The following is a 16,354-nucleotide window of genomic DNA, read 5'->3' on the forward strand; positions in this document are numbered from 1 at the left end:
AATTCTACTTGACCTAATCAATAACGTTCATTTCATGTTTGATGTCGAAACTACAGACATACTCTTGGACAGAACAATGCGGAAAGAATAAAAAAATATAATAAATGTTGATGAAATATATCACTGAATATAAAAGGCAAAACTATCACTTCACACTCACTATATTCACTTATCACTTTTATATATAAAGTGTAATCAAATTAAAAGTTGTGGTAGCTATTAAATGCTGACAAACACTATAAATGCTCTGTTTGCTGTATATGATGTTAAATATATGAGTAACATAACTGATTTTTTTCCCGAAATTGTATTTTTAGTTCGCGGTCATAAGTGTTAACCCATATTTAATAAATTTAAAGATGTTATTTTATCTGATGATTATAATGTTTACAAGAAGTTCTTATGTTTTGCGATCGAATAGTTTCACCTAAAGTAGGCTACAGTATTTTGGTATACAGTATGCGCAAAAGCCCAAAAAAGCTGTCTGTTGTCGCCTTAGCATTCAAGTATGAGGGATAGTATTTGTATTCAACTAGAAACACAATTCAAAAATGCTTATTAATATTAAGTATTTACAGCATAGTATAGTCAAAATTATTAAACTTTAAATACGCTTACATTTTGTCTTATTTAAATTTTCTTTTGTAAATTTAATTATAAATTATCTCTTGGTTGGTGCAATAACTCTTTCAGTAAATTAACCGTCATATATATATATATATATATATATATATATATATATATATATATATATACATATTATTAAACAGAAAATAAACAGTCAACGGACAATTTCCATGATAATAAAATGATAAATACGTTAATGAAAAAAACGTTAAATACGTTAAATATGTATATATCATATACATATTTTCAAATTTGCATAAAAAATTATAATATAAACAGTGAACGTCCATACAACCGAAACGTGGATAAGAGACTATGTTCATTTCGACATATGATTAATAAGATTCATTTTATATTGTTTAGAGATAAGAATAGAAACATTTAAAAAGTAATAAGAGAAGAATGCTATCTTTAAATTCACTTCATAATTTTGTCTCCCTTTAACAAATGCCTCATAAGAAATGTATTCTTTTTTGTAAATTAATCATAGAAAACCAATTGTAAAATCAGAGCCATACAGTCTTGTGTTTTGGGTATGCATTCCATTTTAGCAATACTGAAGCTTTATATCCTGTATAAGACTGTAGCACTCTTTATTAGTACTACTCACCCTGTACTGAGGTTACAGTGAGTTGATGTAAATAGTGAGAGTTTCAACAAGATGTTTACAGTGTTTGGTTTAGAAGCAAGTTGGTGGTCAATCAACAGCGACAATCGGCAGGAAAGCAGTAACCTGTTACGCTATCGAGGGCGTAGCGGGCGTGGGAGGTCTCTCGACAGAATGGTCCGATTAGATTGGCACATCGGACGGTACATTGAACACGTCATTGAGTGTGTTATTTGATCAGAAAACGATTAGAGGGGAAGGCCAGGCCGTGGAGGGCGGGTCGCTCAGTGTGTGTGGAGAGAGAGTACCAGATGGACCGCTGGCAGGGCAGAGTGGCTGTGGTGACCGGCGCCAGCTCCAACACCGGGGCAGCCATCATCCGTGCCCTCGTCAACCATGGACTCACCGTGGTCGCCGTGGCGCGCCGGGATACCCGCATTCAGGTCCGTATCCAGGTCTGTATTAGTCCAAAACACGAATGTACGATATTTTTAACTTATTGTCATCTTGCATTTTCTGAGTGAAAATTCATATTACTTTCCTTCTTGAGTATTTTATGTAACCAGATCTAGATAATATAGTAAAGTCTGGAAGAAATGTAGATTTCATATGAGGCCATCAATTTTAAATGTAAATCTGAAGGCGTATTACTAGTTTATATGTTTAATTTACGTAACAGTAAATTAAACAATACAATTAATACAATTCTAACAATTTCAAATATATTGAGAAAACCTACAACCTTTAAACCTTTCAAGACAAAAATGTTTATAAACCTCTAAATATATTTGCACAAGTGGACTTTTGATTTAGTTGCAATCAATCTCGTGTTATGTTTGTAAACATAATTACTTACAACTTATATGCTTTTAAACATTTCGACGGCCGTCATCATTTTGAAACGATTAATCGAAAATTAAGTATGAACAAATATCTCTTGGAGTTATTCAACAGTTTTACGGAAAGTATTAATTTTGATTTATGTTGTAATATAAATGAGATAGCAATTTTGTAAAATGTGAATGACCACCACCTTGAAAACTTTAACGGCTGTTAGGATTAGGATGGAGATTAAGGTTGTTTTTGGATTCTGGGGGTCAAGATCAGAGGAAATTTAAAACTATGCAGAAAATTCCGTTATGAAAACGACTGCAAGAGACAGATTTCTAGGATATCTTCCTAAAAATTAAAAGTTAATATGCATACGCTTGACAAATTTCGTTCCCCAAATTGAAAAAAACCTACATACTCATTGTTGTTAACAAATTTTGTAAAATTAAAGTTATTTTAAGCTCTTTTTAGATGCATAAAAACGTACGTATATGAGTTTCTTTGTTTACTCAACAGTTACTTTTTATCAGTGTTTAATGTAAGTTATTTAATTTCTTTAATAATAACTAATGTGGAGTTAGATTAGTAACGAATATTTCTGTTTTATTTTCAACACAGTGAAAACAAGAGATTAAAATAATAATAACAAAGAAACAGCCATGAACCTGTCTGAAAATAATTTCTTATTTGTAATTAATGTATAACTTATCATTAAAAATATGATAATAATATCAGTCGAATTTCTCTTTTTGAATTCAGGCCAACACATTTAAAGTTTCTTTCATTACTGGTTAGGTGTAAGGACCTAGAAGGTATAAATTATCTCAAATGATAAGTTCTTTCATAGTTTTATTTAGATTTACATTACATGTGCATGTAGGAAAAGCATGGTCTCGAGTTGGACTTTTGTCAAAATAACACCATTTTATATTTGCCATATATTTGAAACAAAAAACTAAAATATTACATTGAGTTTTGGATATAAAAAATGTATAACTCGTTTATTTAATTTAGTTATAAGAAAAGTGTTCTCACCATAGCATATATTATGGAATGGTATTATAAACTTCAGTTACCCCCAAATAAGTATTCTAATTTTCTAATGTGTAAAATTAAAAAAGTTTTATAATTTGACTAATTATTCATAATAAAAAATAAAGTTGTCTTGTTAAATGTATGAATAATTACATTGTATTACAGATCAAAAAATTATATATATATATTTATATATTTTTGGATCTGTAATACTACACACACACATACACACACCACCACACACACACACACACACACACACACACACACACACACACACACACACACACACACACACACACACACACACATACACTGTTTACTATATATATTATATTTTATTTATGTCAGTTTTTATTTATTTACTTTTGTAAATTTTGTTGCTGTATTGTTATTTTGTATTATACCTTTTTGAAAACGGCAAAAAGCCGAAATATTAAAGGAACTTTGTATCAAGAAGTTTAATAATTGATATAACAGAGCAATTCTGCTTTTATACACTCGAAGTGAATATATATATATATATATATATATATATATATATATATATATATATAATAAACATTGAATCATGAAAGGTCCTTGTTCCGCCGGAACTAAATATAACTATATATAACCACACTGCTTAGGTAGGGCTTAATGAAGCCATCAGTACCACCGTCCGTGTACGTTAATGTCTACATTATCACGTGATGGTATTCTAAGTTTAGTAGTAGATATATAATGCATGTCAGTCCACTAAGAAGTTGCAAGTAGGAAAATAATTTTTTCCCCATTTATTTATTGCAGCATCATACTAAATTCTTGTATTTTTAAGTCACATTCATTTTATAGTTTAAACCCACTATGTGTTTGGAATATATATAGTTTGAATTGTATTAAAAATATTTAAGAATATTTAATTAGGAATTCTGTCATTAAAGCGGTTTAAAATGCAATACAGCAAGATTAAAGGCTAGGGTGCTGTTGTAGAAGATTTTGTGGAATTATTTATGTTTTATCCTTTTTTTAAGTTGAGAAGTTCTAACCAATTATTCCTTTATGTTTAATAAGTTTTAATAAATTATTTTTCAACTTGAAACATTTAATATTTTCATAGGTGTTGCAGAATTACTCATAAAATTAGTTGCAAAACCTTATTAAGGAAAGTGTTCTGATACTACTCCTTAAAGTACTGCCTTGTTAACTTTAAATGCATCCTGCAAGATATTTGAAACTTGAATAGCACAATGCAACAAATACAACTGTAAATAGATTTACTGTCATATTTACGATGTCTGTTTTGAATTTTACGGTTAAAAAATAAAAAACATTTCTTACAAATCTGTGGTGAAGATTACCTGTTGTAACATTTTAATTTTTGCAACATTGGTTTTTTTATTCCTTATAATTTTGCAATAGTTTAAAAAAGCACAAGACAAAGTAGTTATAGATTAATTACGAATCAAATGAAATTTTAATACGAATAAAAAGTGTTATAATGCAGACAATTTCAGAAATAAGGACAAAACATTGCGATTTTAATTGGATCCATTTAATCATTTAATGAAAGATTACATCGCTTTCAAAATTATATAAATTTTGCCGTGAGACGAACATAGTAATAGAAAAAGCCTTTGTATGAAAAAAAAGCTTTACATCAAGGGTGCACTGATATAATTAAATTTGTTTTGAAGAATATGTCTTTATTGAAATGAAATATAAGCATTTAAACGATATTTAACGATGAATAATGATATACAGTATAATGAATATAACTATATTTATTTATTTTTATATGAATTTAAGAAATAAAATTATAGTTTAGAATTAAAAAAGCTAAAATACAGCAACTAATTACCAAAAACGGAACCTTTATCAACAGTAAAACTATTTGTATGATTAAGAAAAATGCATATTTACAGAAGTTCATAAAAGTAATTAGATTATGATTTATATTTATTATTATGGTAGAAATAATTACATTATAACTTAATACTGAAAATATTTAAATTTACACTGTAGTAAGGACGAATTGTAAAAATGTATTGTTAATGTTGATTAAGATACACATGTGTTATTCATGAAAACTGTTATCTTCCAATGTAAATTTTTCCGCTGAAGAACATATACGGTTTTAAAATTAAACAAGAAAAATATATTTTGGCCGTTAGGAACACATTTATAACACAAAGGTTGCAGGGTGAGTTACAGCAGGAAGGGAACCCAACTTTGTGTTACAGCCGCGAACATCACATCACACAACATATCATTCTGCCTCCGAGCTACATGCCTCTTGTTCCTTCCTGCCTGTTACCTTTGGCGTGAATATCTTGTCAGTTGCAGAATTACTACAAACTTCATAATTTCACAGTTCAGTAAAGACTTTAGAGTAAATTTCTTTAGATATGACTTTGTGTTACGGCCACGAATATCACATTACACAACATATCATTTTGCCTCCGAGCTACATGCCTCTTGTTCCTTCCTGCCTGTTACCTTTGGCGTGAATATCTCGTCAGTTGCAGAATTACTAGAAACTTCATAATTTCACAGTTCAGTAAAGACTTTAGAGTAGATTTCTCTAGATATGACTTTGTGTTACGGCCGCGAACATTACATCACACAACATATCATTCTGCCTCCGAGCTACATGCCTCTTGTTCCTTCCTGCTTGATACCTTTGGCGTAATATCTCGTCAGTTGCAGAATTACTAGAGACTTCATAATTTCACAGTTCAGTAAAGACTTTAGAGTAGATTTCTCTAGATATGACTTTGTGTTACGGCCGCGAACATTACATCACACAACATATCATTCTGCCTCCGAGCTACATGCCTCTTGTTCCTTCCTGCATGTTACCTTTGGCGTAATATCTCGTCAGTTGCAGAATTACTAAAGACTTCATAATTTCACAGTTCAGTAAAGACTTTAGAGTAGATTTCTCTAGATATGACTTTGTGTTACGGCCGCGAACATTACATCACACAACATATCATTCTGCCTCCGAGCTACATGCCTCTTGTTCCTTCCTGCTTGTTACCTTTGGCGTAATATCTCGTCAGTTGCAGAATTACTAGAGACTTTATAATTTCACAGTTCAGTAAAGACTTTAGAGTAGATTTCTCTAGATATGACTTTGTGTTACGGCCGCGAACATTACATCACACAACATATCATTCTGCCTCCGAGCTACATGCCTCTTGTTCCTTCCTGCATGTTACCTTTGGCGTGAATATCTCGTCAGTTGCAGAATTACTAGAGACTTCATAATTTCACAGTTCAGTAAAGACTTTAGAGTAGATTTCTCTAGATATGACTTTGTGTTACGGCCGCGAACATCATTACGGCAACGAACATCACATCACACAACATATCATTCTGCCTCCGCGGTACATGCCTCTTGTTCCTTCCTGCCTGTTACCTTTGACGTAATATCTTGTCAGTTGCAGAATACTACAAACTTCATAATTTCACAGTTCAGTAAAGACTTTAGATTAGATTCCTCTAGATATGACTTTGTGTTACGGCAACGAACATCACATCACACAACATATCATTCTGCCTTCGAGCTACATGCCTCTTGTTCCTTCCTGCCTGTTACCTTTGACGTGAATATCTTGTCAGTTGCAGAATTACTACAAACTTCATAATTTCACGGTTCATTGAAGCCTTTAGTAGACTCTGAGTAGAGAACATTTGTTTGAGAATTTTACTAAAGAACACTCTTTGCGTATATAATTAAAAAACATACACACACAAACATATATATATATATATATGTATATTATATATATTATATATATATATATATATGTATATATAAATATAAACTAAAACAAGTTATATTAAATTTAAAACACGTGTATGAAAGATGCAGTTATATTTTTTATTAAGTATTTTATTATTTATCCTACATAACATGATTCAATTCGCCGTATTAACAGTGCTGTTGTAACAAAAAAATATTATTCGCAAATATATGAATTTTAGTAATTAAATTCAAGCAAAAGTGAAAGCTCTCTGTATTTTCCAAAAATAATGGAGTTCAAAATTTTGCAAATAAAGTATCTAATTAGTTTTTTTAATCAAAAGGTAGTACTTAGTAATTATAGAATACTTTTACTTACTTTTATCTTAAGTGAAATGTTTTATTTTCAATTAATAATTACTTTAAGTTTTCCTACAATATTTTATGCATTTTGAAATACGACTACCTCTACTTGTTGGTCGGGTATAGAGACTCTTTATGTCGTGCTTTGTTGGAATGGAGTACTGACTGCTAGTTGGAATTGTGAGTTAGTAATTTGTCTTAGTATTTTGAAAATCTACTGTTCTACTAGTAGTTTATAGGAGAAAAGGAGAATGTTATGTTGAGATTTCATTCCTCCTTACATACCGAGCCATGCAGCTTGAATGGCGTTTCGCGCATGCGTGCAGGGCTCATCCCTTCTCTAGTCACACAAAAGCACATAATCGGTTAAAACAATTTTGTCAGTGGGGAGGGGTTACTTTTATTCTGAATGTCGTCTGGTTTTTTGATTAGTCTGTGCTCGGTCGAGTTTTGGGGTAGGCTATTTGTGGGCGGCGGGGAACCCTGTCATCCTTGTCCCGCACTTCTTTTTAAATGGTTCGTTCTACACTGACATCTCAAATATATACGATTTAATATATCTATATATATATATATATATAATTTTGTATAAAAATATATACATAAGCAAATACATATATCATGATTAATATTTAAAATTTAAATAAGTATATCAACGATATAACAATAAAACTACTTATAACAGTATATAGTAGCAGAAGGAGTATTACCGCCCAAAATATTCCTCTCATGCCAGTTTACCCAGTCGGAGCCTATGCAAATGAGCCCCTGGAACAATAACCATAAAAGATACGGCGGGTAGTGCCAGGTACGATTGCAGGACACTTACAGTCATATTCCCGCCATCCCGGTTATGATGCTCATAAACTCTTGATGCGAGGCATTGCTTACATTGAGCCCCTCCCTACCCTACCGGTTATTACAACAAAGCCTTTAGCCAGCACATTGTTTCATTTAAAGTAATTATACTCTACAAAAGTAATTAAAGGAAGTTACAATAAATTTTAGCTATTACAATTTCTTATTATTTTACATTACTTTTAGTGCAAATTAGTTATGATTTCGAAATTATGAATTCTTTAAAAAACGTTCAATGTTGCGTAATATTTTATAAAAATTAAATGACCTTTTGAAGAGCTTTAATAAGCTATTGACAATGGAGGAAATGGAAATTACCCGAGCTTCAAAGGCTTTGCTGTTTATTGAGTGTAAAATTCAATAAAGAGACCAGCGTTCTATTTATAGTTGAAGTGTAAATTGTTGTTCAAGATCTTATTTTTCGTTATTACTTTCGGCTATTTTACAATCTGTATTTTATATATGCAATGAAGTAGGGATTCAGCTTTTTCAATTACTTGTTTACAAATAACTCTATTACTGTAGGTAGAATGAACAAATTCTTTTGTTATACGCAAATGATGCTTATTTGATCTATAATTCACTAGATATTATTTTGGACAAAGAACAGTTTTACTACACACTAGTCATATAAATAAATACATATTGCTTAATAACTATTTATACTGAGATTTTGTTAGTTTCTCAGGTTGATTATCTAGTAGAGTCTCGTTTTTGAGATACCATGTACGTAGTAAATAATATAAGATCATGTAAATATTTCATATGAATTTTTTTATTGTTTGTTTGTGTTGGAAAAGTGTTAAGAAATGCATTTTAGTACAATGTTGTAATCATTTTGGCCTCACAAAAATATTTTTTGAATAAAAAAAACAATAATTATTTTTTGACATTGAAGGTAAAATACACACTTGTTCATTTATAATAAAGAGTACCGAAACCCTACAATAAAAATAAGAAACCCTAGGAACTCTCTCAAAAGAAAACATAATCAGTTTTATACTCACCTGATTGCTATATGTTACCGTGATTATTTATCGACTAGTTACATTCCTTTTTTTAAACTTTATTATTTAACGGTAGAAGGTTACACTTCCTTATGTGTTAGTTACACTTTTAATATATGTTGAACACCCGAAGATTTCAATTCAATAATTAGTTTCAGATTACAAATTTAAATTGATACCCCCAAAAATATTTTTTTACATATAACAAATAATTTTCTTTGTGACAGAGAAAGATCCAAGGTTTTTATCATTGACGTCTTCTTCTTATACTAAGGCTTAACGGCACCTTAAACTCTATTATATGACTGGTGTTAATTTAAAAAGAAGAAAGTTAAAATTTACAAACAAATTTTAAGCAATAACTTGGTAAAAGATTTTAGTACATTATTGACTCAAGTGAGTTCTGAACTTAGTAACTCGTTAAGTTGATCGAAGTTCTAAACTAAGTATTTACGAAAATTAAGGAAGTAGTAAATTGGGGGAGTCTGGAGAAGAATGAGCGGATGACGCCCTGACAGACAAGTTTATGGCAGCCATTATACACTTGCAGAGCTGTCACTAGACTGAGCCTCCCAAGACAATAACAATACACACATGACTCAAGCAAGTGACATGTTCAAGGCTGACTTGATGTGTCATACTTACTAATACATTACTGGGACAAACTACATTAAAACCTTTCATACTAATCATTATGCATTTCCTTTGCGTTTTACCAAGTTGACACTAATCAGTCTTAATACGAAATTAGTTTTCTTCTTTAAGAATGGTGGTGAACACGATATAATAATCCTTGATAATGATATATTCATTACATTTTGTTGTAATGCAACATCCTCTCTCGTACATGTTTGTAGAAATATTCGACGTCTGCCTTTCTAAATATTCCATGCGATAGAGGGTGAACGCATTATGTGCGTATGTGAAAGGAAGGTTACCAGGAGAAGAGAATTTTTATAGTCAATCGTTTCCCCTGCATAGAGAACGCCGAAAATGCCCCGTTCCGTTAACAATGATAATGGTCATTTGAAAAAGAAGTATGCAAGTTTAATTGGTATCATACAGCAATTGGTAATGAAAAGTTAACTTTATCGATGAATTGGTAAATATCAACCAAAATTATTGACACCAGCATAATTATTTATGCATTGCAATCTGTATAATTTAGTGAAACATCTGAAATAAGTTATAGAACTGTATCATGATGCGCACTTTTCGGACAATCACTAAAAATGTCTGTTACCTGAAATCATTATCTAGAATGAAAACCAAATTGTTATGGATATAGATTATTTGTATTCTCTCAAACCAGTAAAGACACTAATCGATAATATTCCGGAAGTCCATGAAATTTTTACATATATTTCTACATATGAGATAAAAAGAACAATTTTTTATTTGATTTCAGTATTTTATAAAACACTGAGGACAATATAAATAGATATTTTAATATGGGAAATCAAATTATCTTAAAAAATAAACAAAAAGCGAGTGAAGTATGTTTCTGATGTTTTATTAATATCCGTACAAGCAAAATAAAAAATCTCAGAAACGACCCTGATGTCCTTTTTTAAATATAACTTTCATATTATAATGCAATTCAAAAAGAGTGCGTACTTTTATAAAAACATATTGTAAAGTGCTTCGGAAAGGTCGCTTTCGTTGCATTGTGGACATAAAGTCACCGTGCCAGAGCCAAGGTCAAGCACTGATGGTTAAGGTCAAGGTTGGCCGAGATCGCGGTACTGGTGTCCAATGACAGGCAAAATAGCCTACCAGTGACCTACCAAAATTAACCATGTGGCTTCGGTAAGACACGGGTATTAAGTACAAAGGAAATATGTCCTAAGATAATGCCAAATACTCGTACTCACACTCTGACTCGATGTCTGGTGAGCATCTATCTTGTAATACAGCACACACATGGACGATCGTCAGCGAAGCCTCAAATGTATGCCCTCGAAAAAGACAGTTTATGTATATATATATCTTCAAACGTCACCGTAATAATATTTTCAACTAGAATTTTCAAATTTCATTTGTAATTACTCTCGACATAAGACTGATCATAAAACCTATACATGTAAGGACGAGTCACGTTCTACACATAAAAGTAAAAACCAGAGGTAAACAATGTTTACCTTTAATACAGTAAATGAAAAATTGTGAATATTATTAAAATTTTTAAACACTTTAAATCATACAGATATTTTCTTCATTAAAGGACGATCGTGCTAGCAGATAGGAAAAGCAATTTGGATAAGATTCATAACGTGAGGGCTTATGCGATGAATAGAATTTTATAATTTAATCCTCGATGTTTATAAACTTAATATTACTCATTATAAACTCATTCATTTGAACACTAAAGCTTCCTAATGAATGTTTAAGTAAATATATATTTTAAAGTGATAGCCTGGCTATCAGAGCGTTTGTTTAAACATAAAAATTCCTTAACATACGACTAAATATAAACTGATATAAAAAATCCAATTAAAGCTTACGTCTAATTTTTAGGTCACATGGGTACACATGCATGCAACTGTATGTTGAACTGTATCGAGTGGAATGCACTAAGTTAAGTTTCACACTGGGATAAGCACTGCAACATTGCACTGTTTGAGAGAGTAACTGTGCGAAATAAACGGACCAAGCTAATAACCAAGCTGTCATGGGACATGTCACTGCCGTTTCGGTTAACGAGTTTAACGATAGTGGTCGATGATGCGATTATTTTATAATATAAAGGATGATTTTATCACATTCAGTTTACTTCAATAGTCGTTTTTGCAATCTGATTATACGCTCACATACTCTGTATAAACGTTATTTTCATTATATCAGATTTAGCTCAAACTCCGTACTCATACTAAGTTAACAGCATTGTCACGTTTGTCCAGTGTTTAGGATGAACATTCTTTACGTAACACCTTATCAAGATAAGAAGTATGCAACTTAATTTCTTAATTATTATTTAGCTGCATATTATTGTTTAGATATTTTAATCGTTAGCAATAGTTAAAAATCATAATTTGTGTGTTCATATACAATTTAGAACTAGGAATTTGGTACTCGCTTATGAAATGTTTTTGTTGATCCATCGTCGTGTTACATTTTATCTGAGTGTTAAATTTTTATCTTGTATCAAAATTGTTTAATATTCTTGCAAAATTGATTATTACCTCATCATGCTTTTAAATAGTTAAAACATCATTTGGATGAACACTGGTTTAAATAAGGCAACAATGTATTTAAAAAGTAAATCAGTCTAAAATTTTATAAGGTATACTTTCTCACATTCAAAAATTTTTACAATTTATTTGCATGCTATTTGATATTTATTTTAGAATTTGCGTTAATTCTTACTAGCAGTCGATTTAGAAATTTACAATAATTACGCTAAACAAAGCATTAAAGAAAACTTTTGAAGGTCTTCCTTACTTTTCATGTGAACATGACTAAATATTAATGAAACAAGGAGATATATGGATAAATGAAGATATAATTTCGTATGTATACCGCTTTATAAATGCAAACAACGACTTTTCCAGATTGGCAGGATAGATCCTTGTCTGAACGTTATAAAGTACGCCTCTTGCCGTAATAAAAACATACAATATCATCATAAATTAATGAGACATACCTAAAAAGTAGATTATTAGCAATTTATGTTCTTTATCCGATATGGGGATGGTTGGTAAATTAATTATTATTAACGCAATTATTATTGAATGTGGAGTCTTAAATATAATACATTATGAGCACATAAAATCCATTTGAATTACTTTTGAGCACAAACAATTGTGGTTATAAACTCGAATAAAACAAAAGATTAAACCTTGTGTTGGTGGCTTATGTATCAGTTATGCATTGTCATCAGAATTTTAGTTATCATTCTGAAACATTAGTAATTAAATGTGTGCAAGAATAATTAAATAGTTCACGGACCATGTAAGAGCGTACACCTTTGACAGACTAGGCAACAATTTGATTATCTAATCTATGTTTATTGGTTAATATCTATTTCAATTTACATTTTGACTATCGTTGGTAGGAGTTAGTAGACGAGTTGAAGGAAAGCAGCGGCAAGCTCTTCCCTCTGAAAGCTGATATCACTAAAGAAGAAGACGTGCAAGCAGCTTTTCGCTGGGTCGAGAGGAATCTGGGAGGTGTGGACGTGCTTGTGAACAATGCCGACATATCGATCTCTACTCATGTCGCTGGTAAGTCTAATCACTCACTGTCCCATTATTCCTCGGTATCTCAGAATGTTGGCTGTCAGGATTATAATTAATTAATGTTACTAACATAGCAACACATTTCTTACTGAAGTGCTACAACTAAACATAGTACGGATTGTACACTACTTGGAAAAAACATAAACGAATATTTTAATGACCTATAAACAGAAATAGTAATCCATAATTGACAGCGATCCCAAGAATGTCCCAATGACTTAAAACTGAGTATTTAACTCAATAAACAATCAAGTAATAAATTGTTTTATAGTGGAATATGTTATTTAAGTTTCTTTTTTATCTTTTATTTTTAGTTTTTGTTATTTAATAACTGTAGAATCTTATTGTTTTATTCAATCAGCAGAATAATTCTAGATAAATTACTCACCAATCCTAATATTTCTCCAATTTTGGTATAGAACTGCCTTCAAGACAAATAAGTATGTCTGGCTAAATCTTGTTCCTATCTACTCGCTGTGATTTTGACATAGGAGGTGTTATATCGAAGTTGATTACAGCGTATCTATTTCTGAATATGGACGATGTGCTTTGTATCACAACTTGAATATACGACCGTTTTTTGGGGCAATCAGTGTAGAAAATATTGTGCCATATGTTACAAACTCGCTTATTGGTTATATAAACGGGATAATTATTGCTTTAAAAGCAAGAACAATTTCATGTTTACCTCAATCCTTTAGTAACATACTTTTTGTTTTAATTCTTTATTTGTCTGTTTATTGTGATTTGTAAATAGCCATTAAATTTGCTATGACCAGTGGGAAGAGTACAATAAGAAGTATGATATTAAAATTAAAATGAATAATAATTTTGCTAGAGGATTTCTTTTAACAAAGCTGATATTTCTATAAAATTTGATCCGGGTTTAGTTTAAAAGAAACAATTTTATCACTTATAATTATGGCAATACATGTATATAGATTTGTAAATTAATTAAATTACGTGTTATTAACACGTGAAGCAACCTATGTTTTTGTGTTTATATTAAAACAATAATTATTGTTGTATACAATTCTATTTATAAATTATGTTTTATTTAATAAATATTGGATTGTACTTTATTGTTTGTATACTGGAGGTTACGTCAAGATGAACAAAGCACGTCTTTCAGGTTCATGGATTAAAAATTATAACTTACTTCTATTAAGTAGTTCTATTAAGTATCGTCTTTAATACGAGTAGTTTCTTTAAAGACGTTCTGCTTAGAGGTTTAGTGCAACTTTCCTTCACGGCAATTTGATATATTGCTTGTTTTTTAGTGTATTAAGCCACTTTCATCACCTTTAATTCTTCATTGTTCGCTAAGTTATTTTATTACCATTCAAAATTTATATTAAATGTTTTTCCACTTAAAAAGAAATACTCTAAATGGTCTTAATGATATTCCTGTTCCATAGCTTGATTTGTTTTCATATTGATAAGTAAACAAAAACTGCCAGGCACTTTGTAAACCAATATAAATTATACATTTTTAAACGGAAAATATCTATTTAGCTAGTTGAGTTTAAGTTTTATACTAATTTTCTATTTCTGTAAAGATATACTGACATGGCTGTAGGTTTGATTCCATAATGCCATTGGTTTTTAAAACATATATTTTAAAATCATAGTGTAAAATAAATAATAGAAAGTGCATTGTTTATTACAGATGGTAGGATGTCGGAGTGGAAGAGAATGTTCGACCTGAACGTGATCGCACTGGGATCCTGCAGCAGAGAAGCGATCGCGTCCATGCGAGCACGTCGACTGCCCGACGGACAAATTATCAACGTGAATAGGTAATAGTTATAAATTACAAGTTCTCTCTTTTAATCTATATATTTAAAGTTAAAACTACGTTAATGTTGTATTTTAATATCTGGTTACAATTACGGGATAATATGTCCCTTGTATTCAAGGATTTAAAATGTACTCGTACGTCTAGTTCACTTACATAATTTATTTACCTGGTATTTAATTGATATAAATTTTTAAATACAAATGAATTTTCATTTTCTATTTTGAACTCCTTTATTTTGCGTACCCTTGCCAATGCGTACCTTTCGATATTGTATAAGCACAACAATTTTCATATAGGTACTTTCAAAAACAGTCACCACGAGTTTGATCTATAGAAAAGAGAAATCAATCTAATGAAATGAACATGCATCTAAGGGCCTATTGTAGCATACTTTTTTGATAGTCAATGTTCTTTTTTCACGCCTGATTTTATTTATATTTTTTTTATTATGAATTTTGTAGGTTTTGCATTAGTCTGTGCTATATGAATAGGAGACGTTTAAAACTGCTAAAAGGACTGAAATTCGATATGGTATATCAAATGTGCAAGCAAGGTGTAACTACGAGTAATATTGAAGTCTTAAGCGTTTTTGGAAGTTTACAGTATTTGAGATAACTAAATTATTAAATGCGGCTGTGAATAAAAATGATACTGTTTCAAATATAGTTATAACGATCTTTTGGTTATGATATTACTCATAAAGTTCCTAGGCGTTTTTGTCTTAGGTGCTCGGGGAAAGCCTAACGATGCATTCAGAACTTCAGATATTTCCACCAGAGGTATATGGGCTGCGTGTTGTTTATCTATCCCACTTTTATGTAAGGGTTTTTCCTGTTTCTTATCTTTTAATGTATTGCCCTATTATATTTATGGTGATTAGTAAAAAATGTTACTAAATTATGTCATTCATAATTTTTGTGAGGTATAGTCTACTGAGAAAATAATTCTTTCGTGACTTTAAAATGAGCGTTCGTGTAAACGTGCCATGTCTTTGTGAAGAGATCATACTGGAAAAGCTCGTATCTTTCTCTATTATTAAAAGATTTAATTCAACTACTCATAATTATCAATGAACTTCCATGTTAGTGTATCTAAGAAAATTTCAAAACATCAATTTATTATCTAAAACCCTTTCGTTTTGATTACAAAAAAGGTAGATTTCACAGGTTAGCCACCAGATATTGAGGTTATCTCGAAATGTTAAATTGAATATGAGTTATTAGTTTAGAAGTTTCATTTGCTGATTAAGTAAAGTTT

The 16,354-nt window shown here is 30.8% G+C and overlaps 2 protein-coding genes across 4 annotated transcripts in view; one reads left to right on the forward strand and one right to left on the reverse strand.

Annotated features, from left to right (window-relative positions):
- Nucleotides 1-16,354, reverse strand: part of LOC124362813 — a 650,255-nt gene that overhangs the window by 139,664 nt on the left and 494,237 nt on the right. The window lies entirely within an intron of this gene.
- LOC124362818 (dehydrogenase/reductase SDR family member 11-like) overlaps nucleotides 1,469-16,354 on the forward strand; it is a 30,571-nt gene continuing 15,685 nt past the window's right edge. The window contains exons 1-3 of one of the 2 annotated variants that reach the window (XM_046817649.1): nucleotides 1,469-1,689; nucleotides 13,113-13,281; nucleotides 14,966-15,095. In XM_046817649.1, the coding sequence (XP_046673605.1) occupies nucleotides 1,546-1,689; nucleotides 13,113-13,281; nucleotides 14,966-15,095 (443 nt within the window). In that variant the 5' untranslated portion in view covers nucleotides 1,469-1,545. The remainder of the gene's footprint in view (nucleotides 1,690-13,112; nucleotides 13,282-14,965; nucleotides 15,096-16,354) is intronic. The other variant, XM_046817650.1, reaches the window with a different exon arrangement.

This window comes from Homalodisca vitripennis, chromosome 5 (genome assembly GCF_021130785.1).
Source record: "Homalodisca vitripennis isolate AUS2020 chromosome 5, UT_GWSS_2.1, whole genome shotgun sequence".
Classification (NCBI taxonomy): Eukaryota; Metazoa; Arthropoda; class Insecta; order Hemiptera; family Cicadellidae; genus Homalodisca; species Homalodisca vitripennis.